The sequence below is a fragment of the Hemicordylus capensis genome, chromosome 1 (assembly GCF_027244095.1).
Source record: "Hemicordylus capensis ecotype Gifberg chromosome 1, rHemCap1.1.pri, whole genome shotgun sequence".
Lineage (NCBI taxonomy): Eukaryota > Metazoa > Chordata > Lepidosauria > Squamata > Cordylidae > Hemicordylus > Hemicordylus capensis.
This window is the reverse complement of record NC_069657.1, coordinates 396,937,495-396,964,965: the sequence shown is the minus strand read 5'-3', so window position 1 is coordinate 396,964,965 and position 27,471 is coordinate 396,937,495. Positions and strand designations below refer to the sequence as shown.

The 27,471-nt window shown below is 44.0% G+C and overlaps 2 protein-coding genes across 4 annotated transcripts in view; one reads left to right on the top strand and one right to left on the bottom strand.

Annotated features, from left to right (window-relative positions):
• The window catches only part of CCDC167 (coiled-coil domain containing 167), a 63,810-nt gene extending 59,687 nt beyond the window's left edge, over nt 1-4,123 (top strand). Inside the window, exon 4 of the mRNA XM_053304813.1 lies at nt 3,539-4,123. Coding sequence (XP_053160788.1) covers nt 3,539-3,582 — 44 coding nt within the window. The 3' untranslated portion in view covers nt 3,583-4,123. The remainder of the gene's footprint in view (nt 1-3,538) is intronic.
• CMTR1 (cap methyltransferase 1) overlaps nt 1-27,471 on the bottom strand; it is a 67,397-nt gene that overhangs the window by 8,066 nt on the left and 31,860 nt on the right. For 2 of the 3 annotated variants that reach the window (XM_053304744.1, XM_053304738.1), the window contains exons 14-23: nt 25,317-25,373; nt 24,453-24,510; nt 23,031-23,099; nt 22,457-22,588; nt 17,714-17,836; nt 15,544-15,635; nt 14,877-14,945; nt 11,850-11,897; nt 10,953-11,065; nt 8,591-8,699 (exon numbers count right to left, since the gene is read on the bottom strand). In XM_053304744.1, coding sequence (XP_053160719.1) covers nt 8,591-8,699; nt 10,953-11,065; nt 11,850-11,897; nt 14,877-14,945; nt 15,544-15,635; nt 17,714-17,836; nt 22,457-22,588; nt 23,031-23,099; nt 24,453-24,510; nt 25,317-25,373 — 870 coding nt within the window. The remainder of the gene's footprint in view (nt 1-8,590; nt 8,700-10,952; nt 11,066-11,849; nt 11,898-14,876; nt 14,946-15,543; nt 15,636-17,713; nt 17,837-22,456; nt 22,589-23,030; nt 23,100-24,452; nt 24,511-25,316; nt 25,374-27,471) is intronic. The other variant, XM_053304753.1, reaches the window with a different exon arrangement.

Below are 27,471 nucleotides of genomic sequence, written 5' to 3'. Positions count from 1 at the left end.
CTCCAATGCCTTAAGAGATAGTGAGACTTTAGCAAGACCAGCAATCATTTCCAAGATCCAAACACTAAAGGGCTGCTACTGCATACACAGACACCCTGGTCAGGTCTATAAAAGAAAGTTGCTTTAACAGAAAGTCTTATTTTTCTCTCAAATCAAAGCACTGACAAGAAGGGGGAAATCAATGCCTTTTGTGCAGGGGGCAGACTCGGCACACATAGAGCTGGGCGTTTTTTAGGCTTTGGGGAGGGTGAGCAAATTTTTAAAACTTCAGCAGAGTCTATAAAAGGCCTTACAGGAGACTTCTGAAGGGTACAGTAAATAGAATGGACACAGCAGGAGTTGCAGCCAGTCTTACTGCTCAGCAACCTTGACATTTTAGGTAAAGAAGTTCAGCACATTGATTCCCCCCCACCAACCATTCTCTTGAATCTGTCTCATTGGTCAGGTTCAGGAATCCATCCCGAGCTCTGATTCTCTCACTTATTTAAAGAGTGCTGTCATACTGGCAAAAACACCGAGTAGTTAATTGCCCCAGACACAGCAGCCTTCGAGTCCAACAATTAGTGGCATTTAATATTCACAGCCTATTTAGCTGCACAGTTCTAACAGGATGATATTAGCACTGTGACAAGAAAATATATCAGTGTCTAATTACAGCCACATTTGAGCTCACAAATGATAATGTAATGCATCCATTATCAGAATCGCACATAAGCCTCTTCCTTCTCATTGTTTTTAGAATCATCCTTAAGCTTTCCTGCCTAAATGCTGTCAAGAGAAGTATGCAATTGGGGGTGTGGGAGGAGAGGTTTGTTTCCCCAAGTCTATGAGAGAGAGTGGCAAGTTGCTTCTAAACTGCTTGTTTAGCAAGCTGACAAAAGGAAGTTCAAAGAGCTACCACAGTTTCTCTCCAAACCCATCACGGCAAGAGAGAAGCAAGTCAGTCAGCAGGAGTTCTCAGGTGCTCACAGACCTGAGAATGAGATGCTAACTGTTCACAGTCTTTCTCCTAACCCTGTCTGGATACACTGCAATTTTACTGTGATATATATTTTTTATTTATCAAATTTGGACACCACCCCAAACTTTCATCTCTGGGTAGTTTACAACATAAAACAAGTGAAAACACCAAAAATAAAAAACCTAAGCACACTTTAAAACCACAGTCAAATGTAAAAGCTTGGGTGAAGAGACAAGTCTTTAGAAACATTTTTAAAGTTGTCAGAGATGGGGAGAACAGGGAGTGCATTCCAGAGTCTCGGGGCAGCAGCAGAGAAGGCCCATCTCTGTGTGGTTACCAGAAAAGTTGGTGGCAACTGCAGACAAGCCTCTCTGGATGATCTCAATGGGTGGTGAAGTTCATGGCAAAGACAACGTTCTCTTAAATATCCTGGGCTTAAGCTGTTTTAGGGCTTTATAGGTTACTAGCTGACCTGGTGCAAAGGATCTGTGCCCCTAGTTCTCTGTCTCTCCCCCCACATCTTCATTTTGTTCTCCCGCCCCCCTTCAGGCCCACTTCATTCTCCCCCAGGGAAGAAGACTTCAGGAGAGGGCAGACCAGTGCATCTGAAAGTAACCAGCATATGTACCACTGTTCTGAGGTCATTCATTTCAAGAAACTGATACAGCTGGCGTATCAGCCAAAGCTGACAGAAATCCCCTCTGGTCACTTCCTCAACCTGAGATAACAGAGAGAGGTATGGATCCAGAAGCACTCTCAGACTGTGTACTGTTTCTTCCAGGGTAGTGTGACCCCATCCAGTACCGGCAGATCAATATCGTCTCCAGAGTTCCGACCCCACACAATAAGTACTTCTGTCTGGATTGAGTCTCAGTTTATTCTCTCTCATCCAGCACCTTATTGCCTCTAGGCAGGCTTTTAAGGAGGTTATTGCCTTCTCCTGATGATGCTGAGATGGAGAAATAGATCTGAGTGCCATTACCATATTGATAACACCTTGCACCAAATCTCTGGATTATCTCTCCCAGAGGCTTCACATAGCTTTGAAAGAAGCAGTGGTCTGCCCTCTCCTGAAGTCTTCTTCCCTGGACCCAGAGATATTAGATAATTTTAGACCTATCCCAAACCTTGCCTTTTTAGGGAAGGTTTTGGAGAAAGTAGTTGCTGCTCAGCTACAGAGAATTCTAGATGGATTTTCTTGACCCTTTTCAGTCAAGGTTTAGACCACGGCACAGCACGGAAATGGCATTAGTCGCTCTGATGGATGAGCCTCAATGAGGGGAGCGTACCTCCCTTGGTTCTAGTAGATCTCTCAGCGGCTTTTGATACCATCAACCATGGTATCCTTCTGGATCATCTGCAGGGGTTGGGAATCAGGGACAGTTTTGAGCTGGTTTTGTTCCTACCTTAGTGGATGTTTCCAGACAGTTTGCATTGGAGGTGAGTGTTCTAACCCATGGCCTCTCTCGTGGAGTGCTGCAGGGCTCATTCTCCCATGCTTTTTAACATCTATATATGAAGCCGCTGGGTGAAGTCATACATTGGTTTGGGGTGAGGTATCATCAGTATGCTAATGATAACTGTACATCGCCACCCCAGGCCAATACGGGGATGCCGTGAATATGTTGGCCCAGTGTCTGGAGGCTGTAAGGGTTTGGATGGGCCAAACAAGCTCAGACTTAATCCCTCCAAGAGAGAGTTGCTCTTGGATGGGAGAGGTGGTCCTGAAGGTACACAGGCACCAAACCCTGAAAGGTTTTATAGGTGATAACCGGCACTTTGAACTGTACCTGGAAGCGAACTGACAACCAATGTAGTGACCTCCACAAAGGCAAAACATGATCATATTTTCTGCTTCCCACATTTTGAGCCAGCTGAAGATTTCAAGTCATCTTCAATGGTAACCCCAGGTAGAGCACATTGCAATAGTCCAACAGAGGTGATGGCATGAGTTACGGTTGCCAGGGCCTACCGGCTGAGGTAAGGCTGCAATTGGTGCACCAGACAACGCTGGGCAAAGGCTCTCCTGGCCACGGCTTCTACCTGCTGTTCCAGCAGGAGCCGTGAATCCAGGATGACTCCCAGATTGCGAGCCTGCTCTTTCAAGGGGAGCACAACCCCATCAATGGAAACATTTGAAACCGGAACCTGGCTAGATTGAGAACTGAACAACCTCCCTGCCAGACAGTATAAGCCATGTTGGACAAGGGGTCAAGAGAACAGGTGGTAGGCCACACTGCTCTAAGCAGCTTGTCCACATCCTGTCTACATTAAATATAAGGAGGACCTAAAAATATACCTGTTTAAGTTCAGCTTAGTATATAGTTTTTAAGCTTTGTTTTTAGAGTTTAAATTATTTTAATTATATTAATGTTTTAATGGTTTTATACTGTGAACCACCCAAGGACTTTTTTGTATGGGGCAGTGTATAAATTCACTAAATAAATGAATTGTGCAGAAACAATACAGGCAAAAAAGAATTGCTTCTTTGCTGTATGTATTGCCAGAGCATAGGTCTTTAAATGCACTCTATGTCGTAATCTGTCAGCTTCAACTCGAGTCTTTCTCCACTTCTAGTTGTCATGGCTGTCGTGATGAAACATATATGCAGAAGCTGTTGAGAGAGTGATGGAGAGTGCATGAACAAGAGTTGCCACAGCAACCAAGCATGGAATCTTCAGGGAGAGATTTAAATAAGGACAGTTAGTGACAGAGAGGGAGTTGGAACTGGGAGTTAGGAGAGAGATGTTGGACAAAACTTAACAGAGAGATTCATTTTGTGTAGTAAGGGAGATTGTTCAAGGGTTTGTGAGAGACTTGGTCAGTGAATATGTGGAGACTGTAGAACTAGCAGTACATTGGTGTAGTGCTCTAGAAATCTAGAGTGTTAAGCCTGGGAAAGAAACCTTGAGTGGGAAAGGTGCCCAGAAGTGAAAACTACTGGTAAAAGACAGAAAGGTCTGGGTTATTTTACCGAGTCTGCAAACGAAGTTTAAATACCTCTGTTCCAAGTTATATACCTCCCTAAGTGTTACAATTATAAAGGAAAAAGCACTCAAACAGCTGTCTTATTTAGCAACATTGTAGAGGAGTTGATCTGTCCTGCCTTGCAGAGATTTTATTTCAATCATTTGTAAACAATAAATTTATTCTTATTTTGTTCTACATTTTAAACCCCGTTTCTTTTATGCACTGAACATATACGCCTATCCTGCACTCGCAAGGCTAAGTGACCAAGGAGTTAAGTACTGAGAGCAGGGTAATAAATAATCATATTGTGGCAGCGAAAGAAAGTAATAACTTAATAAATTCCCAGAACACAGAGACCAAGTTGATATAAAATAATATAAAACAAATCACCTCCCTGGACTTGGGAGAGACATCAAGGTGGGTTCCTGACAAGGTGGGCCGCTATGAACTCCTGAGCCACCCTGGACAAATTAGTCTTGAAGAGAACATTCAAGTCCCCCAGCATTACAAGTCTAGGAGACTCCAACGCCAACTCCGCGACCAAATCAATGAGCTCAGTTAGGGACTCCGTTAGACAGCAGGGTGATCGGTACACCAAAGAAGTCCCAATCTATCCCTGGTCCCCTAACGTAAGTACACACACTTGATATGATCTGATACCTCGACAGGGATCTTATAGACCACAGTCACTTCACCTCCCTGCCCACGTCCCCTCATCTACTCCTCTACAGAGTACCCTGAAGGGAGAAGCTGGGACCAGACTGGAGATTTAAACTTTTAAAAAATCATTTTCAAAGTAGTTTAAGCCAAAACTGTACAAACTTCTGTACAAAATTGTACAAAACTAGTAACACCTTCTGTAAGAAAAACCCTCCTCATCCCAACAATATACCTTCTTGTAAGGAAATTAGTCAGTGCAAAAGTATTTAAAACTTTTTAAAAGCGGGGGGGAGAAAAAATACTCTAACAAAATGGATTAATTTTTGTTCCCTTGGTTTACCATATGCTGCTGGCTGTTGTGTTACATATAGTTCTAATCTGGTCTCTGTGTGTGGTTGGTTATGTATGCTTGGTTGGTTATGTATGTATACAGAATGCCAGGTGATCTCATAAGCCTACTGGAAAGTAGGTTAATGAACATTTATATATGAGTAGCTCATATAAATGTAACAGTTGCTCATATTGTCTTTTTCTCCTGTTCTGTTTGAAATCAGATTGGTGGCTTTTCCTTCTGTAGTACAGACACACACTATACACGGTAGTGTATATACACTATAGTTGCATATTTTTCTTGCTTAAATGAAATGTGGCTCACAGAAGAGATAGAACTGGGCTGTGATTGCTGTTAAAAATGCTATTTGAATTTGCTTCTGAGTTTACATATTTTGGATTGGAGAGCAATGTGGCTAAAAGTCAATATAAATATGTATATGTTATAAACACACATCCTGTTCTTCTTTCAAAGAGTTTAGGGTAGTGTACATGTTTTTCCTCCCCACTTTTATCCTCACAACAATCCTGTGAGGCAGGTTTGGAGGAGAGAGAGTGTGTGTCTCACCTAAAGTCCCACAGTGAGTTTCATGACTGAATGGGGAATGCAAGTCCCCCAATCCTAGTCTTAAAACACAAATCAATGCATCACACTGGTTCTCAACTGAGTGGGTATGGAATGCAGGAGAAATCTGATGCAGGAGAAAGAAGATTAATATTTAGAAGTGAAGTAAACAAGCAGGGAGAGTGTTGAATACCTTTAGAGAGCATGGAAGGGTTTAATTATCAAGATGTGGGGAGGCTGTGAGCCTCAGCCAGGCCCTGTGGGCCCAAGCCCTGGATCTTTTAAGTACCTAGCAAAACAGCTGCAAGAGAGTGGAGAGTGGCAGGAAGGACTGTCGATGCAAAATCTGGTATCGGCAGGTATATTGTTCAGAATTTCTTCTACAAATACAAAAAAATTTCAATCTTTCCCCGAGTGTATTTTGGTGTAAAAAGTAGTGTATTCAGCTAATTTAAGTGGCAGTGCAAGGTGGGGGCGGGGGGGGGGGAGAGAAAGGGAATGAGAAAAAGAGCAGGAGGGGGAGAGAATGGAATGTTCTGGCCAAGGCGTGGCAGCTTCACAAGATTCCTAACAGGCTTTACGCTTATGGAGTCACTCTCTGTGGACCTGCCGGTTGCTGCCTTATCGTTTTCAGTGGTCCTTCCAACTGAAGGGGAAGGCAGTCCTAAGGACCTGTACAACAAGTGAGGAGAGGCAGCTTTACATACTTCCTTTGAAGCATCTGCTGTGGCCTTTAGTACATCAGTCACCAATTCCATTTTTTAAAAAGAGCTGTTTATCTGTTGGGCAAGTATCTGGCCTCCATGGATTCTGTTCCAAAATTGTTAAGGATGGATTAAAGACAGCCCTGTCAGCAATACTCAAAGGAGTCCAGAAACGGAATGACAGAGGCTTGGGAGGACCCTGAGCAAATACAGACATTGCCCCTTGTACCATAGTAGCCAAAGCAGGACCAGTGGTTCCTGTAGTTGGTTAGGACAGCTTTAGAACATGGGGAGTCTTACCCAAGAGGACTGGAAAATACTCTGTTTGGAATAGTCTGCCCTGCATATAATCAGAAGTCAAGGTACTTTCTTCTGACAATTCACCCGCCTCTTTACCTGTAGGTGACACAGACGCCACTGAATTATCAGATTCATCAGATGATCCTTGACCCCCACTCCCAAACCATTGACTTAGTGGACAGTTTTGGAGTCTTAGCCGCAACCAATTCCTGGCACTTATGTTTCCTGGTCCCAATTCCTGGTTCTTATGCGCCAATTCCTGGCACTTATGTTTATGGTGCTTGGAGAGAGGAGAAAAATGTGCTGATTTAGACAAGGAGGGGGAAGAACCCCAGGAGGAAGGTGACGAGCTACTGGACCTGCACTTGTCCCTGGCCTTGTGAACATGTCCCTGCTTATGCTTTTTGTCACTTAAAAACAAACAAACAGAAGAGCGAGAGTGTCTCTTGGTGCCAGAATTCTGAGTTGGACTGGCACCCCTGGATCCCCTGGCCTTTAACCCATTGGGTGAATTGAGGGTAGATGTAACTGTAGCTGGTGGCTGATTTTGCATCAAGATGCCAGAGGAGGCCCAGGAGGCACGGTCTTCAGAACTCCCCTGACCCCTTAGAGCACTCCATGATGTGCCCAACAACCGGCTCTACAAAAGGGGAGGGAGTTGGGCAGCAAAGTGGAGCTGGTCTGGGAAGGGGGGGGCAACCCCGCCCCCTGGAGGAATCTCTTCAAGTTTTGACCCTGCCTGCTGCTCCAGGGGAGGGGCTAACCCAATGGAATCAAATGCCCTCCAGGACTCTCAGGAGAAAAAAAAATACTTCCTTTTGTTGATCCTACATTTCCCAACCTTCAGTTTCATGGGATGGCCCCTAGTTCAAGTGTTATGAGAGAGGGAGAAAAGTGTTTCTCTATCAACTTTCTCCCCACCATGCATGATTTTATAGACCTCTATCATGTCTCCCTTCAGTATTTTTCCAAACTAAAAAGCCCCTGGTATTGTAATCTTGTAGCTTTGTCTTGTAAGGAAGGTGCTCTAGGCCTCTGATCATCTTGGTTGCCCTCTTCTGCACTTTTTCTAGTTCTACAATGTCCTTTTTGTGGTATGGTGATGAGAACTTCACATAGTACGCCAAATGTGGCCACACTATAGATTTGTACAAGGGCATGATAATATTAGCAGTTTTATTTTTAATCCACTTCCTAAGTATTCCAAGCATGGAATTGGCCTTTTTTTCACAGCTGCCGCACATTGTGTCAACATTTTCAACAAGCTGTCCACCACAACCTCAAGATCTCTCTCCTGGTCAGTTACCAACAGCTCACACCCCATCAATGTGTATGTGAAGCTAGGTTTTTTTGCCCTAACATGCATCACTTTACACTTGCTAACACTGAACCACATCTGCCATTTTGCCACCCACTCCCCCAGTTTGGAGAGATCTTTTTAGAGCTCCTCGCAATCTGTTTTGGATTTCACCATCCTAAATAGTTTGGTTCATCTACAAATTTTGTCACTTCACTGCTTATCCCAACTTCTAGATCATTTATGAATAAATTTTAAAACACTGGTCCCAGTACAGATCCCTGGGGGACCCCACTTCTTACTTCCCTCCATTTGGAGAACTATCCATTCATACCTACCCCCTGTTTCCTGTCCTTCAACCAGTTACCAACCCACACATGAACCTGTCTCCTTATCCCATGACTGCTAAGTTTTCTCAAGAGTCTTTGATGAGGAATGTTGTCAAAAGGAATACAATGTCTCAGGGATTCTCAACCTTGGGTCCCCAGATGTTGTTGGACTTCATCTCCCATAATCCCCAGCCCTAGTGGCCTTTGGTTGGGGATTATGGGAGTTGAAATCCAGCAACATCTGGAGACCCAAGGCTGAGAACTCCAGAATTATCTCATAAAGCACAGCAGGGTGGTAGATAATAGAGAAAAGTCTGGAAAGGTAAATTCTGCTGACATTTATGTGTCAACACTACCCAGATTAATAGTGGTGGAGAGAGATTCATGCACCACAGAAGCAAGGTGCTGATGCAGTGCCACTAATGGTCTCACTTCTCCCAGATATACTGGCAGTATCTTCTGGGTGATACTCACTGAAATGGTGCCACAGCTTCAGGAGGCAGTTCATATGTTGATTTTTGTGTTAACTTGTTGTAGAAAAACTTTCTGTTGGAATTTTTGCTGAATGCCATGGTCCAAGGATCTGTGGGGAAAAACAAAAGTGACCAAGTGAAAAGCAAAAGACATGAAGGGAGGGGGAGGGAATAGACCACCACCCAAAAAGATGTGCATCTGTTTGGTGGTCTGGAAGCCTAAAATTGAGCTCTTGCAGTTTTATCATTCTTTCCTACTATTCTCCACAAAATTCTCTAAATGTGCAAATAATTGCTTGGACTAATTCTGACATCACATTTGCCCATGAGAGGATTTTTGTAGCGCAATTTTGAAGGAACGGTGAACAGGAGCAATTCAGAATCTAGCCTCCTGTTCACTGATCTTTCCTGCAAAATCCAAGCTGACTGTGCATTGTGTGATAAGGTTCATCAAAATATAATTATACTGAGGAAAAACTGAAGACAAGATACATCTTCAGTACAACAGGAAACCCTTCTTCTACAGCAGATCAGGGCAAGTCTCTCTGGTAATGCTTCCTTCAAGCAAGCAGTTCAGTTGCTAGTGGGAGAGGAGAACCGGCATCAAGGAAGAACAACTCCGCCTCCCCAGTGGATAACTACACATCACAAGAATTACTAATGGTAAACACCAAATTCAATCTATCCCAAAGAGAACCCAGCTCAGAATCATTGGAATGACTCAAGAAATAATGAATATACGACTCAGTGGATTGAGGCAACTGTTTATCCACTCAAATACCCCAGCAGTCAAAACGTACTCAATGAAAATGAGAAAAGGAAAAGAAAAAAGTGTTTTAAGAACATAGCTAAATGTTGCCTGACATCCTGGCTAAATTTACTTGAGGAAGTCACACGGAAATTAAAGGACAAATTACAACTAACTTGTCCTTTTAATTTCAAAGGGACTCATTTAGTCAGAATGTCTGCCACTCTCCTCCATCCTTCCACTAGGAGGGAATGGGATGGTTAATTAAAAATCTGTAAACAAATGCAAATAGAAATGATTATTAGTTGAACATGAGCTGGGGAGGCACCTCATATTCCAGGTGGTGAACAGAGGACATTGGAACTAGACAGGCAATTGACCTGCCCTTATGTAATTATTCAACTATTATGCTCCCCTACCAGTGTCCTCTCTAATTTTTTTTCATCTATGTGCGGAATGAGTTGTGTTCTGGGTGGCATTATTAAGGCAGTGTGTGCACACAGGTATTCACAGTGAGACCTTCCTGATCCAACCTGAGTAGGGTCTGAAATTAACTGAGTGAACATCAAAGAACATGTGAGTGCGTGCATGTTCGTATGCCTTTGAGAGAACACTGTCCCCTACTCAGGTCCTTGGTTAGAAAAGCAGTTAGGCAGACATGGTGTAGTTTTCTGGAGCATTCTAAAGGAACAAAAGATGGTATCTGGCAAGAGCCAGCCACCAGGAACATTTTCAGCATTTCAAATGCATCCTGAAGAGAGATAATGAGAAAGTTGTAAAAAAATTATTCTCCTCCAATGCCACTTGGCCCAACACTGATTCCAGGTTACCAATGGCAACCAAGCAAACAAAGACATTAAAGACTGACATAAGCTTCCATGGACTTGAACCCACTTCCCTGGATGCAGGAAGTATTATTCTCAGTTGACAGGTATACATATAAATAGGCATAGAGGGGGAAAATATGTACAGTGGGGTTAAATGGCTGTGAAATGCAAGGGGTGTGAAAATTCTGCACTGCATATGTTGCTTCTCTATGTAAATTCATGGCCATTTGGCCCCACTGTTTACAAACTTTCCCCCACCCCTCTATTCCCATGTATATAATATATTTGTGACAACTGAAGACAGCACTTCGTATATTTTTGTGAAGTGGGCTCTAATGCCACAACAAACCTCGACAGTTGTTTAGGTGCTACATACTTCTTTGATGTAACATGGTTATCCCTCAGGAAGTTGAAACCACATAGAGAAACACTGCTCACTGAGGGCTGCAAGTCTGTAACTTTCCTAGGGAGCAAGGCCTACTAGACACCATGGACATAGGATTGCACATGTCTTTTTAAGACTGAGGATGCCAAAAATGATGCATATAATTATCCAGATCCAAGAGTATAATGTTGATCAAAGCCAGGGCTGCAAAACTTCAGCACTCCAGTTGTTTTTGGACTTCAACTCCCATCATCCCCAGCGACAGTGGCCAATAGTCAGGGATTATGGGAGTTGCAGCCCAACATCTGCAGGAGGGCTGGATCTTAACAGAGAACATATACTCCAGATGCTAAGTTTGACTATCACAGCAAAAGAACATCCACCTGAACAGAGGAGGACCTACCACTGACAGTCCGAACAATGAACAATCCCATGGGGACAAAGTGTCTGTCATCACGGCCAGTGTAGGACAGTCGTGGTATTCCGCCTGAGCTCTTGATGATCTTCATCTCTAATCTGAGCACCCAAAACACAGGGAGAGGGAGTGTTCACACACAAAGCAAGTCAAAATGCACAAACCACACATTTCAAGAATGGCTTGGTATAGCTGCAGCACAGGACTTGGGTGCCTAGTTCAAATCCCTGCTTGGGCATGAACTCATGTTTGGGCAAATCGCTCATTAAGCTTCAGTTCCCCATCAAAAACAGCAGTAAATTGCATGCATGTTGTGAGGATGAGTAGACTAAGATTATTAACAGACTTTCCACATCACAAAACACTAAAATAGGATAAGAATTTTAATGCAACAGGGAGAACAGCCCAAAAAGACACAGTGGAGAGTTTAGCAGAGTGCTAAGGGAAAGCAACTAGAACTCCTATGCACGCCAACACCACAGAGAGATTCAAGGCTAAAAAACGGGGAGAGGGGATTTTTGATGGCTGACCATTTTAGCACAATCTATGGATCCCATTATGCAAAACATGGCTGTGCTGATCTTTAAAAGCAGCCAATATTTCCCTCAGCAGGCAACAACCCCATGAAACACACTTCCACATCACAAATGAGGGAAAGGGAATGGAACTCTGGCAAAAATAGGGCTGGAGGCTGGCTACAGGAAGCCAGCACATTTCCTTCCACTAGCCAATATGCGTATGCTCCTTTTGTGCAGGCTGACAACTCCACACAGCAATTTAAAAGAATACTCTCTGAACAGAGGGGAGCCTTGCTTTGCAAAAGGCAACAGAATCATTCTCTTTTCAGTCTGCAGAAGAAGTGTATATATCTAGACATTTTTTTACCTTAGAAAAATCTTTTCCATGTCCTCCAGCCTGTACACCTCTTTCACTCTGTGGAGAAAGAAATCAGTGGGTTGAATTCAGTGTTCTCTCTAATTTTTAGAATAAGTGAGCAGAAAGAGTTATGTAGTAACAAGGCAGTGTGCACCCAGAACTTTCTCACACACACGCAAACACACACAAAACACATTAATTTATAAGTAATGCACTGCGCTTTGTGCAGCATGCAAAATTTATTAACCTTAAAAAAAAAAACTTGCTGCCACCTCCTCCTCCCATCCTTCTCCCCCTCCCCACCAGGCTGCTGGGGGGAGCCGCCATAGCTGCCTCCTGTCCTGTCCTCCTCTCCCTCCATTCTCCTCCGTCTGCAGATCTCGAGGGAAGTCTTGCGAGATCTGCAGCCAGAACTGCAGGAGGTGGCGGCATGGCCAGGGAAAGAGGGGGTGGTGGCACGGCCGGGGAGAGGAGGTAACGGGGCAATGCTTCCCAGGCGGGGAAGAAGGGGAAATGGGGTGCCAGGCAGCGGTGGCAGGCACAGCACAGACGATGTGCCCACCAGAAACTGCTGCGTGGGGGGCCTGGGGATTGATACACATGCACACGTGTGCACCTTAGAGGAAACAGTGGTTGAATTATATGCTGTCCAAAACCACCACCTGTAGCATGAATTTCTACACACTATTCCCAACTAAAGGTTCAGGAAGGATACTGAAGGTATAAAACCATGCTGTTGATTATACTGGCTGCAGCTGGTTTATCTTATGCTGGTAAAAAGGTGTTCCTGGCCACAGTTTTCACCCAGACATCTAGGAGAACTGCCAAGTTTAGGAGTATGCCCACGCTGTGACCTTGTCAGGATGAGTGCAACATATCAAAAATATTTATAAATTGCTTTTCAACAACAAAAAAGTTTTCAAAGTAGTTTACATAGAAAAAGGAATGAGAGAAAGGATCTCTGTTCCACAGGGACTCACAATCTAAAAAGAAGCAAAAAGGAGACACCAGAAACAGTCAGTGGAGAGATGCTGTGCTGGGCTGAATAGCAACAGTTGCTCTCTCCCTGATTATAAGAGAGCCACCACTTTAAAAGGTGTCTTTGTTTAGTTAGCAGGGTAAGATAGCAAGCCTCCCCACAATCATCATTTCCCTGCATGAACAGTACCTCCATCTTATTTGGATTAAACTTCAGTTTGCTGGCTCTCAACTAATCCAGAACCACTCCTAGACCTCAGAACATCCACTGCCTTCTCAGGATTGGAAGAAAGAAAAGGAGAGATAAAGTCGAGTGTCATCTGTATTACTTATGACACCCAAGCCCAAGTCTGCAGACCACCTCTCCCAGTGGTTTCAGTGTAGATGTTAAAAAGAATGGGGGACAGGATGGAATCTTGAGGCACCCAAGAAGCCATGGCCAGATGGTACAGCAGCAGTTTCCCAGAACCACCATTGAGACCTAACTTGTGAGGGGGGAAACTGGATTTACTGCAAAACCGTGGCCCCTAATCCCATCCCAAGTAGTCAGCTCAAAAGAATACCATGGCTGATGTTATGAAAAACCACTGAGAAAGCCAGGAGAATCAACAGGGTTTCACTCCCCAACCCATCACAGATTATCCATCATAGTTATCAAGGCAATTTCTTTAACAAAACCAAGTTGCAAGTCAAGAGTAGAAAGAATCTGCACAGAGACGATGAAGGAGCTGGTTTCCACCATGCAATCAATGACACTGTCCAAAAGTAGAAAATTTGAAGACAGAAGATGTTCAAATCAGAAGAGGCAAGTGAAGGCATTTTCAAGCAGGGGTTTTATAATGGCCTCTTTCGGGGCCACTGGAACCTCACCTTTCCTTAACAAGGCATATATTACTGCTACAACCCATTCCCTTAGTCCTGTCCTGGCTGATTCAACAAGCCAGGATGAACAAGGATTGAGAGCAGCATCAAGAAAGATAGCATGCTTTCATGCCTAATTCCTGTAGGCTTCCCAGGAGCATCTGGGGTGGCGGGCACTATAGATAGGAAAGAGGTATTGGACTAGATGGGTCTTGAGGCTGATCAAGCAGGGTTATTCTGATGTAAGCATCAAGAGCACGAATGGTGTGTCTCATATCTCCATGAATCTTGTCTTCATCCTCCAGCTGCTGAATAGCATCCATGAGCAAAATGGAGCAAGATGGAACTTCAGTGTCCATGAGGACCCGTTCTGAACAAACAAGGGCATCCATCTGAAGCAGATGGATTTTCCTCAAAGCTTTTTATCCCAAAAGCAAATTGCTCAAAGCAGAATCCCAACTGAGCTAACCTATCCTTCTCTAGACCAGAATATTTCTAGACTCTTAGAAAGGTTCTGATAGGCAGCACAGATTGGGTGCAATGATGACAGAGAATATTTTAAGAGTTTGGGTTAGCAATACTATCAGTACTCTTGGCCACTCCAGCTGGCTTGTTTGATAGTTGGGTAAGAATAGAGCTATGATCCTGCCATAAATTGTTTTTGAATCACCATGTGAAACCACAAACATGTGGCACAGAAAAGGAGAAGCGGAGGGAAGAAAGGATTAGGTTTTGAAAGTGTGCTAAGACCACCAAGTTCATTCAAGTTAAATTCATTATCCCCCAAAAGGAAAGATGTGAACACTAAAGAAACTCAACCACCCTCTCATACTGTGTATGCTTCCCAGGTGACCCTTGGTACTCAACTGCTTTTCCCTGTCCGGTTCATCTATCCAATTCCTGCCTCCATATAATTTGCTACGCATTGACACAGAAACAGAACTGTGTGGGCAGCACACACATGGTCACCGATTATTCTGTATGGGAGCCAAAGCAGTTTATTTTTATGTCAAAATGTGGCATCTTCACATATAGAACTTATCTGAAGAAGTATTTCTCAGAAAGGCAGCCCCCAAAGCCACCCTTGCTGATTTTCTAACATACAAATTCATGCTCATCATGGCTCTGTGCCCACTAACAAAGCCTTTAACCACTACACGCCCAGAAGACAGCAAGAATCCAGGAGGTTGCCCTTACCTGATGGGGTTCATATCTGGCCGGCTAGGTTTAGAGACAGCTTTTACAAATTTCTCTGCTAGCTGAATTCTGGAATCAAGAAGAAAAAGAATTCTGCCATTTAGGTACAAGTTTTTACCAGCCAACAAGCCATAGCTAAGATGACTATCATAAAAGGGGGCTGTACAAATGAGGTACCTCTTCAGAACTCTTATCAGGCACTTCTCAGTTTGACTTGACTTCTCATAGTCAAGTCCTGAAACCTGGGATTAAAGGTTTTACAAAATAGGAATGAGCTTTCTATAGATCCTACTAGGCAGATAACACATCTACAGACGGATAGAAGTAATAATTCATCCCATTTACATAAGGAATTTGTGGGTAAGAAAGTATCTGGGACTAATTAACCCTATCTCAGCAAATGGATCTCTTCTAGTTCTGATCTATGCTCCAATTTTATGATCCAATTCCTCCATGCTAATGGATTTGCCTTCTCTGCTGTAAACTTGCCCTTTGACTGAGGGCAAACCAAGCAAGGTGCACCACTTTCCAAAGTTTGATTGTCTTTTCATAGTACTCCACTGTCTTATTTGGGGTACTGTGTCAAATAGTATAGACACACTAAACTAAAAAGAACCCGTCTCCTCTTATCAATATGGACATAAGAATTTCTGCAAGCTCGGCTTACCGCTGATTGAAATGTTGCTCTCGGACATCAGTGCCATTCAGTACCAGGGCATCCAGGATGTGGATAGCACTAATTTTTCGCTGGGCCTTCCCCTAGGAAGAGGAAAAGAGGCATCTCACAAACTGCTGTGGTTTGTTGAGAGTGGTGCAAAAGATACATATATCTGCATATTCTATATGCAGATATCAAACATATCACTGTTTGAGAAAGGGGAACTGCAGCATTTTTAATCAAAAAGTGCCTCTCTTTTTCAGGTTCTTCCCACTCCCCTCGCATGCCCTCTCTTCCATGACTGACATTATACATGCACACACATATGCTGTCCTCACCTTTAGTATTCACTTCTCAGATGTTTTAAGCTATTCCCAAAACCTAGGTAAAAATCCAACACATGGTATCTTTGTAGGGGCATAACTAGCTAGTAATGTAGGACACGGAGTTATGGGACTTCCCTCCTGGATCACAAGGTAGAAGAGAATAGTGGCTCATGAACAAGACAAAATCCCATCAGCAAGGGGGAACTATTGGGGACCTTTGTCTTAAATGAACTCTCCAGATGATCACAAGAATGGCCTGGCTGGATCAGAGAGCCAGCGTGGTGTAGTGGTTAGAGTGCTGGACTAGGACCAGGGAGACCCGAGTTCAATTCCCCATTCAGCCATGATACTAGCTGGGTGACTCTGGGCCAGACACTTCTCTCTCAGCCTAACCTACTTCACAAGGTTGTTGTGAGGAGAAACCTAAGTATGTAGTACACCGCTCTGGGCTCCTTGGAGGAAGAGCAGGATGTAAAATGTAAAATAAAATAAATAAATAAATAAATAATCATCAGATGAGAGGCACTACTAGTCCAGTGCTCTGAGTGGCCACCAGCAAGATGTCCTCAGTGAGGCTCACAAGCAGGTGAGATGGAGAAACCACTCAAGTCCTCAGTACTTGGTCATCAGAAATCGATTGTCTCAGAACACGGAAAACGCTGTTCTTAGTTGCAACTGAAAGTCTGACCTTCCATCAACTTGTCTAATCCTTTTAAAGAGCTGCCTCTGTTAATGGCCACCACAATATTCCCGTGAACTAAATTCCTTAAATTAAGCATTGCATTAAGAAATGCATCTCTCTTTGTCCCAACCATATTAATATTTATATCTCTGTTTTAATTGTTATTGGTTTTAACGGTTTCTGTTTTTAATTGTAAACCGCCCTGAGCCATTTTGGAAGGGCGGTATAAAAATCGAATGAATGAATGAATGAATAAAATATTGCCAATAAATTCTGCTGCACAATCCTGGATTCTGGTGTTTTGGGAACATGATTAATCTCTACAGACGGTCTCTCCACTTTAAAAAATAAACTTCTGTAATGTTCCTCCAAGTCTGAAAATGCCGCACAAACAAGCACTAAAGAAAGCTGGTGACAGCCAAGCACCTCTCAAAACATCATTTCAGACAGGCCTTACAATGACCCTTCCTGTTCTACAACTTGTTTCCAACAACTGGACAGTTTTAGAAACTATATGAGGATTGGACATATTGAATATTACCTACAGGTTATACAGCGAAGATGAATTTGCATCTAAGCCACCATGTGGCTGAGCAAGTCTCCCCTTCTGTAACTCATTAAGAGAGAAAATTAAATGCAACTCAGACCTTGAGCCGAGCTTAAATCACATTATTTTAGATTCATCTGAACTTGAAGAGTAGCAAAGAGAGCTTTATAGATACACAGCAGTGGTGTTTTGTTAAGGGTTCACTTTAGCAAATTTAGGTAACTCAGCAACCAAACTAAGCAAAATGGAGCCATTTCTGGAGAAGGCAGTAATAGCTGTTAACAAATGTGCATGTGTATAAAGCAAGTCATTCTCAATACATGATAATATTTGAATAAGAAAAGTCACTGGTGAATTTTAAAAAGGCTGTCTGTTTATCAGGCAGACAACAATAGAGGAGGAACACATTAATGCGAAGCAAATGACATTTGATCCTTATCTACAACTTGAAGCCGCTCTAAACCATGAAGGGAGATTAAATGCCACCTTATTTGTAGCCCCTGCCTGCCAGGCCTTTCCTCCATATAATATAAACGAAACTGCAGATAGAAGAAACTAGTGTGCCCCCTCCCTCACACACACATACCACAACCACCACTTTCTGGAGGAAAAGTAGCCTCTGACCTCTCCTTTCAGCTCATGAACAATCTCTACAGACAGAAGGGTGTCCCGTGGCAATTCCGTTTTCAAGTCGAGTTTTGTCCAACGATCTGATGGGCGACCAGCCCAAGTGTATATCTGAGACTTCTGCATGTAAACAAAGCAGGAAGAACATAAGGTAAAGAGAGCATTGGCTGCTCACCATGAAGGCGGCTTCTTGCTGCTGCATCCAAGGATGTCTCATGCGGGGGTTATGTTCCTCCATGTGACTCTAGAAGGCAGGACTATGCAAATTAAATTTAGCTTTTTAAGGCTGAGGTACTCCATGTCATGCAGACCATGGCAGGAAGGCCCTCCATGTATATTGATAAATTCTGTTAGTGGAGGGGCGCCTGGAAGCAAGCATTGCGTTAAGCACCTTGGCCGTGCAGCCGTGCTGTTCCAAGATGCGCTGCTCAGTTCCCATGCAGCAAGTCTTAACCAGCCCAAGGCAGTATCTGGGTGACACACTGGGCCCTGGTGAAGCAGGTCCAGTGAGATTGGTAGTAGCAAGTGCGCTTCTGTGGTTAGATTGGCAAGTTCTGCGAACCACGGTCTTCTTGGCTAGAACGGGGCTATGAGGATGACCTGTGCTTTGAGGATCTTGATTTGTTGGAGCACCTAGGACAGGAGTGGCGTAGGTGGAAGGGCACACAGGAGGCCTGTTGGCCAAGGCTGCTTTTGCCTGTTGGCAGGGGAACCTGGTGAAGAAGTGGAGAACTTGAACACTGACTGGTGTCACAAAGAGATCCACTATTGACTGGCCAAAGTGAGCGACTATCAGTCGGAACATTAAGGGGTTCAATTGCCACTCTCCTGGAAGGAGATCCGACCAACTGAACCAGTCTGTCACCATGTTGAGGTCTCCCTGCACGTGATGGCTGCCAGACGCTACATGTTGTTCTGCCCACAGAAACAGAAGGACCGCTTCCGCCTGCTGGTTCCCAGGCTGACCTTAACTGGGTTCCACCTTGACGATTTACATGTGCCTTGGCCGTGGTGTTGTCTGTGCGTAAGAGGATGTGGTGATGTAGAATGATGGACTGGAACTCCTGAAGAGCCATGCAGATCACCCTGAGCTCCACCCAGCTGATGCTGTGTTGACACTCCTCCACTGTGCCTTGGACTGACTTCTGGAGACAATGAGCGCCCCCAACCTCTCTTGCTGGCATCCGTGGTCACAGTGACCCTTGCGGGGGGTGGGGGGTGGTTTGAGGAATTCTTTTCCTACTGAGAGATGAGGGACGGTGATCCATCAACGCAGGGATTGTAGAACTGGTCAAGTCAGGGTCACCCATCTGCTGGACTTCACTGCTATCTCTGGGTGGGTGGAAAGGCAGCAGGAACCATTGCAGGGGCCTCAGGTGGAAGCGTGCCCATGGAACTAACTCCAAATGACAGCCCGAATGGGAGGACTACTGGGTAGAGGAAACGCAGAAAGTGGCGGCTGTTTTGGTGTATAGGCACATGTAGGTATTCCTCCTTGAGGCCTATGGAAGAAAGGAGATCTAGGCGTTGTAGTGCTTCTGCAATCAATATTAGGGATTCCATGCCCGTGCCCTGCTGATCTAGTGGGAGAGGCTCTATGGCTCCAATTGCTAACAGGTGCTAAATCGCCCCCTGCAGGCCTTGATGTTTCTACTGAAGGCAGGAGGTTGGAGTGGGAAGGAAGCAGTGAGGGAGTGGCTTGGTCAACTCTACGGAGTAGCTCTCTTTTACGGTTGTAAGAACCCTGAGGTGGTAACCTCCCAGACGCACCAGTGTAAGGAGAGGTGACCACCTAAGTGCACCCCCTCCCCTGAGTCATGCCTGTTGCTTAGAAGGCTGCCCTACTACCAAAGCCCTGTCTGGTGGATCTAGATCTGCCCCAGTAGGGACGGTGTGAATGGAATCCCCTGTCCCTGCCCCTAAAGGGTGATCTAAAGGGATGCAAGAACTGAAAGGACCACCAGCCTTGGGGGCAGTCCTGCTTCTGTAATGAGGATGGCATGGCTTTCTTCTTATCCTTTGACTCCACAAGGATCTCTTTTAGGGCCTCATCCCCAAACAATTTTTCTCCATCGAAGGGAACAGCAGTAAGGTTCGTTTTGGAGGCCGTGTCCACCTGCCAGTATTTTTTAACCATAAATTGTGATGGCCCACCACAGAGGCAGTGGCTGCCTAATATGCAAATCGGAGGGAGTCAAAAGTAGCATCTGCTATACAGTGTTAAAAGTGTTATCCTCAGCCTGATTGGGTCAGAGGGAGGTTCCTGAACCAAGTCATATAGCCAGATTAATGACGCTCTAGCCACCATGGAGGCAGCTGCAGCAGCTCTCATTGACAATGCTGTGGAGTCATGCACACGTTTCATGGCCACCTCCATGTGTTTGTCTACAGGGTCTTTCTGAGCTGATTCCCCGACCCGTGTTAGAACCGAACCAGAAATCAAAGCTACAATGAGGGCGTCCATAGGGGCGTCCGTGAGGGGGAGGGATTGAAAATCCCACAAACACACCCCATTGGAATGCATACAGCTTGTTTGCTGTAGTATTCGCCCTTTTGGGGGAGGTGAAAATTGACCGTTCACTTTCAACTGCTTCCACAAATTGTTTAGGAATTGGCAGGGGTGAATTATGTGACTTGGAACCTGGGAACACCAGCATATCTTTACTCAGAGGCTGGGATTCCTGAGATGCAGGAGAATTTAGCCCCAGGGTGTGCACAGTCTTTGACATGAGTGGGGCCAGGTCTATGGGCTGAAAAAGCCTCTGTAGTGCCTCTGAGCTCTGAGGTTCGTCACCCTCTGACCATTCCCCCTCCTCTCTTGGTTGATCAGGATCCTCTCCCCCCAAGGGGTCTGTAGGGAGACCTGGGTTTTCTGGTGAGGTAGGTTCCTCATCAAGTGGAACAACTGGTATCAGTTCACCCAGGGGTCTTCCTGGAGGTCTTTGAGGGGTTTCAGTAGGTAGGTCACCCATCTCCCTAGGTAGCGGGCCATTGGGATTGGGGGAATCTGGGACATAGAGCTCAGATGAGTGCACAATCTTATCTCTGTGTTTTGACTCAGATTTCCCCTTTTTGGCTTTTTTAAACATGTTTTCACTTCCTCTTCGCTTTTTTAGGGGCTGGCTCTTCCGATACCGAAGAAGCGGTAGAGGATGAGGAGGAAACCCGTTTGGTCCACTTCCTCTTCCTGGTCATATTTCTCAAATGATTTCACCAATAAATCCCCGAACCAAGTGCCCCAGGTAGGTAGCATGTCCCCTGGCATCTGGGAGAGTGCTTCACCACTGGGGTAGGTTGAGCGAGTGTGGATGCCCCTGAGGCTCCCGGGGAAGGGGAGGAAAACAGACCAGAAGACCCAACTTGGGCCGGGCTCACTGGATGTGAAGTCGCTGCACTTCTGGTAACAACCATGTGTGTCGCTGCAGACTTGGACACCAATGGGCCTGCTCCCGCACCTTCAGGCACCTCCACTGCCTTCTGCACCCCCATTTTCCTCTGTGCTTTTTGGCCGCTGGTGGAGACCACAGTCGGGGCTTCTGGGCCTCAGCGTCCTTCCACACACCCTGCAAGGCTTCTTGGAGCATGTAGGGGTAGCAGGGTTCCAACCGCAGATGGCGGGCTGCCCACAGGGCTGGCGGGAAGCAGCAATGAGGTCAGTGCCTGGGCCGCTTCCCTACCCTCCAAAATGGTGGCTCTTACTCTTTCTCTCTCCAGAACACGACCTCTTAGCTGTTCAGCAGGGGCTGAGCGTTTCACAGAGCTGCACTGTGCCACTGAGCAAGCCGGTCAACAGGACCTCAGGGTGGGTTCCCGGCTGCTCTAATGGCCTTTGAGAGGCCCTGTTGCCGTTTGCCTTTTGGTACCTTCACGTGGAGTACCCTGGTTGCTCTTTCCATGCAGTGAAAGAGCAGAGAAAAACAGGAGAAGCACAGAGTGTGGAAATGAACGTGAAAAAAGCAAACTGGAGCTAGACAGACAGACAGATGTACAGAAAGAGGAGAGGAAAGAGCCTGAGAAAAGCTCAAGAAAACTGATAAGAGCCAAGGAGAAGCTGCCTTAGAGCCAAGCAGGATGGAAAGAACTGTGTGTGGGGGGACGGGGACTGCTCCTCCCAGCCTTAAAAAGCCTAATGTGATTTGCATAGTCCTGCCTTCTAGAGTCACATGGAGGAGCATAACCTACACGTGAGACACCCTTGGACTGCAGCAGCAGAGAAGCACCAGGTACTCAGAGGGCACTACATAAACAATAATGTTAAGCAACAAAAGTGTTCACTGAGGAAGTCATGCACTCTTGAATGCAGTCAGTATTGGGACAGAAAGAGACAGTTCCATGTACTTTATAACAAAGCATTTAAAAAGAATGTCAGCTGCAAGAGAACAAAAACACAGAACACAATTCAGCTTGTTTAGCAAGCTTCTGTCCCATCCTCACGAGTGACAGACTTTGAAGTTCACTGAAGGAAAATGAAATACTAGAAGAGGATAAAACAGGCAGGTACATGCAGTTAGGCAATTTATGAAACACGGCTTTTATTTAGTACGGAACATAACAGAGAGAAGTTGACAAAGGGAGCCCACAGACTAAACAGCCACTATGGTAAGATTATCCAGAAACTGAAATGTGCCTGTTCCAAGGCAGCAATAAGGACTAAATAAGTTATTAATCAAGCTCCATGTTTATTTAAAACATTATCACTTTCTCCTAGTGGAGCTGATGTATTCAGTTATCATCACTTACCCCAAGCCCTAAAAGGAACTTTTGCTCACTTCCCGATACCATGCACCTGTAATCCAATACTGGCCGGATCTTCTCCAAGGTTTTTGAGTTGAGAGGGGTTGGCTTGTAGCTGAAGATCTCTGGGTCAGCACCCTGAAGCAAAAAGGCAGGTGAGAAAATTGCTATTCTGTACTGGTCTACTGCAATGACTGGTATCAAAGAAACCATTTGGACACTCCTTCCTTCAGGAAATGCCATTTCCATTATTTAGTGGCCAATCATCCCTACAGCTGCACAAGAGCCTAGTCTAGCACACAGAAACTTTGAAAATCATTCTTCAAAAGAAAGGTGATACATGAAGATACACACTTTTTGTAGATGTGAGAAGGGCCATCTCACTTCTCAAACAGTTTGTACCTCACTACAATACCAGAGTACAAACTCTACAATAATAACTTTAGAGGACAACTTATTGCTGTTAACTCCACAGTGGTTCAGATGATGCCTTACAGGATTTCTTCCACCTTTGCTCTCTACAGTCCCACAGAAAAGGGTCATCTAAGCATACAGAACAAACTGTGGCTGAAAGTCTCACCTGAATTAGTTCAAAGAACTTGGACCTGGGATCAGAAGAGGATGGAGCAATTCGGGCCTGGTCTGGAATCTAAAGCAATCAAAAGATTGATTAGTCCAGAGGTATCTGGTTTTCACATTACATTCATTCTATCACTTCCCATCTTTTGCTGCGAGTACAGCATGCCTAGACAAAAAGGTACATGTGAGGGAAGTTAAGAGATTAAGTTTCTTTAAAAAGAAAAAAGCTGCAGAGAGTGATTTTCCTCTGAGACTATTGTCTGATCAAATTTTTCTTGTACCACAAGCTTTCCCAGTTATTTTGATCCTCCTACTCTTTCTTTTTCATAAATGGCAGAATCCCACAAGCAACTCATAGAGAGTTGAAGGTTTTTTCAAGTGTCATTATAAGCTACCTGTGTGGCTTTTGTACACACCTGCAAAATGCCCAGCAGACCTTGGCAGTACACTTACATGCAAATAATAGGAACAACAGTTTCTTTTCACAGAAATAAAATACGTTTTCACGCAATACATAATTAGCCTATAAAATATATTGCCATAAAAATCCCCACAAGCAGGGAAGACATTGTCACTGAGCAATTTTCCTATTTCTTAGCTTTGAATGGTGAAGTATATTTTATCATGTGGCACCATCTACAGGTGTAGTTTCAATGAATGTTCTGTTATGTATAGAAAAAGATTTGCTTCATTCTACAATGGAATCTCTAAAGGACTCTAAATCTTTAGGATGTTTTAGTGTTCTCTGGAGTACTGCAAGTGATTACACATGGCTTGGAGACTATAACTATGCACATATCACACTTCAACTATGGGTTAATCTAAAAATTATTGCACCATAATTCTCTGCTCACAATTACTAACTTCATTTAGAACATCTATAAGCATGCATTATAAGTGCATACAAATAATTAGTGGATACAAAAGATTATGTAGCACTTGCAGAAGTGCTGACTTTTAAGTGATACTGCTCTAATGTTACTTCGGTTATGTTATTCTCCTTTCACTCACTACTACTCTTCTATACATGCTGATGGATACTCCTCAGCCCTGTCATGAGTGATCCTGAATCAAAGAGCTACTGTCCCAAAAATCAATGTGGGGTGGATATTTTTTTAAAAGACAACAATAGTTACCTAGATTTTGCTCACACATTACAGTTTAACCTGTGGATACTGTTTGAATGAAGCTGTCTTGTACAAAGTCAAGTCACTGTCCCATCTTTGTCCAGTATTGTCTACTCTGACTAGCAGCAGCTGCCTGAGATCTAGCAACTGAGACGTTGGGGTTTGAACTAGGACCTGCAGCTAGACACCATTTGCTGGGGACTAAATCTCTCTTTGTCAGCCCCCTACATGCATAAAAAGGATGGGAACCACAAGAGGTACACCACTGCAATCCTCTCTTCCGCAGTGTTACTCACGCCCCAGAGTCGGAGACATTCCTTTCGGATATCAGCCTGTCGTGGTTCACTCAGGGTCCTAAAAAAAGGGGTTTAAGGTTAAGTTTCCCAGCAAGAAGAAAATCCTAATCCACCAGCTCACCCCACCCCACCCTGGACAGATTCTTACAGTCAATTTGCAGAGACAGGCCTTCTCTGTCGCTGCCCCCTGACACTCTGGAATACACTCCCTGCTGAGATGAGAGCCTCCCCATCTCTGCCAAACTTTAAAAAGTCATTAAAGTTTTACCTTTTCACTCAAGCTTTTTAATTTAATTGTGATTTAAAATTGTTTTAAGAGGTTTTATTTTTGTGTTTTGGCTTGCTTTTATGTGGTTGTAAGCTGCCCAGAGATGGAAGTTTGAGGCAGCATACAAATTTGATAAATAAATAAAATTAACATTGTGATTTCTGCACCATAAGCTCATCACACACAAGATTATTTCTCCATAGACAGACATTGCTCCAATGTTTTTGGAAACACTATCCATGAAAACTGACAAGATGGAAATTTCAAACAATCAGACTACTAGATTATAGACTGGCCCCAGTTCAGAGAAAAGTAAAATCAAATGGAACAATTTAGTCACAACTACCTTGGCCCACTCTTTCCAATTATGCTTAAGCCCTACCGACTCTCTCTGGATCGGGACCATTGTCATCAAATCCTTCCCATGCTTAATTTGATGAACATTCTCCTTCCCCCACCAAATGAGGTTATCATCACAAAGAAACTGGTTTCAAAGCATCTCAATAGCACCCCACCAATTCACTTGTGGCAGAATGCTCAACAGCTCAGTCCTTGCCCAAGCCAGCATGCTGCCTCCCAGACACCAGCGCACTTACGTGTCTTGAACGAAGTCATGGATTTTGGCTAGTGCTTTGATCTGAACAGCACAATGTCTGGAAGACAAAAAAAAAAGCCCCTAGTTTTAGAGCAGCTTATGTACCACCCCAATTTGCTTACAGTTTGATTTTCTTGTAAACCAGGGTAAGCATTAAAATATAGTCTACCAGAAAGTGGACTGACTAATTTCAAGCAATCTGGTCCATTATAACCTACTCCACTGCCATGGTACTGTGAGAGAACTACTGCTGGTTCAGACCAACAGGTTCAAAACACAAGCACCTATTTGAGTTAAACTGTGGCAGCTATCAGTTATTCAGAAACCAAAAAAATATTACTGCTGCCTTTTTTGTATTTTAAAAAAAAAAAAGGCAGGGGGCAACAAGAAGTTAATGGCTATCCAATTTGAGATCTTGAACTGGAAACCTGTCCATTTGAAAATTTCCTTCCCTAAATTGAGATCTGGTTTAGCATGTTTATCTTATATTTAGTAATCAAGACTTTTTATTTTAAAAAGCCATGTTAACTTTACATGCTATAATTATTTCAAAAAAAATTCAACAAACAGAAATATTTAAACCAAAAGTTACAAAATAAATGCAATAAAGACACTAAATGTGGTTTATATGTTATATTCAAACATTTAAAGCTTTGTTTGAAAATATTTTTACTGAAATCCTTGCAAATATTTAACATCCAACAGTTCAAAACTACACACTTCACTTACATTGTTTAAATTTTAAGGGAAAAACCTTAAAAGGCTAAAGACTGTTAGCCCACTAATTTTAGCACACCCAAAGAGCAATGCATTTATATTTATTCAATATGCAAGCATGCTTCCAAGGGACAGTCACCTAAAGAAAGTTAATTACAACTTTGAAACCATCCAATTTGACTGGTTTCAAAGTTGTAATTAACTTTCTTTAGGTGACTATGTATCCATTCATTATGTTACTACATAATTTACTGCATTTTTTAGAAATTGAAACATGTCACCCAAAAAAGCAGCAGTGGAAACGTTTCCACCGCATATCACTGCCCAAGATTATATAAACTGAAAACCAAATTAACAAGGTTTCCTATGATGGCCTGATTGTACTACCACTTAATTATAACAGAACTGTATAATAGAAGAAAGCAATCTCCTTGCAGGAAAGTTAGAAATAGAAGAAAGTAGGAGGTAAGGGAAGGGAAACAGGCAACATCAAGGCTAATTATCCACCTACTGTCGAACACATGTTCAGACGTCACGCAGAACGACAGTTAAAGTTTGGTTCCATGTAAGGCTGTTCACTTTGGTAAGAGTTGGAATTCCATTTTGGAATTCCCAGCCCCCACCACAAGGAGGCAGCTACTCATGGGGCAACTGCCCCACGTAGAAGGGCTCTTTAAAAGCCACCCAGCACTGGTGCAGGGAAAGCTGGGCATCTGCAGTGCTCCTGACAGAATCTGGGTGGTATCGAGTGACAACTACATCCCCCAGGCATCCCTGTGCTTCCCAGCCATCCCACATGAGTGATAACCTTCCTTTTAGTCACTCCCTGTCCACCCTCACCCCCAAAGGCTCCCAAGGAGTGCTACAGCCAGCCTGCTTCCCCCCATGCCAGTGCTGGGTGGCTTTTTAAAGAGCCCATCATCACCACCCTCCTATCTAGGGCAGTTGCCCCGTGAGCAGCTGCCTCTTGTAATGGGAGCTGGGCATTCCAAAACGGAATTCCAACTTTTACTGAAGTGCACTGTCTTAGTTCCATGTGATGTCCCCAACCCTTGGATGCATGCACCCGCACTCACCCCCACCGGCTTTTTTCTATTTCGATTTGAAACAAAGGCTGACATATCTGAATTGACCAATCTCGGTTTATTCTAACCAACTTCTCTAAAATCTAGATCTGAGTTTATTTAATAGACGTGTGTTAGAATAAACCAAGATTGGTTGGCTTGGATACAACAACTTCTAACTTTAACTAGAAGGAAAATGCTATGGAGACCCACACAGGCAGGGAAAGGGAAAGCATGTGCTCCTAAAGCTTGGGGACATCATGCGGGCCCAAACTTTGACTGTGGTTCTACACGGCATCTAAACTGGCTGACTGATTTTGTTTGTCAACACAGTTCTTGGTTAGATATCCCATAAAACTTACTAGTCAGTTTTCT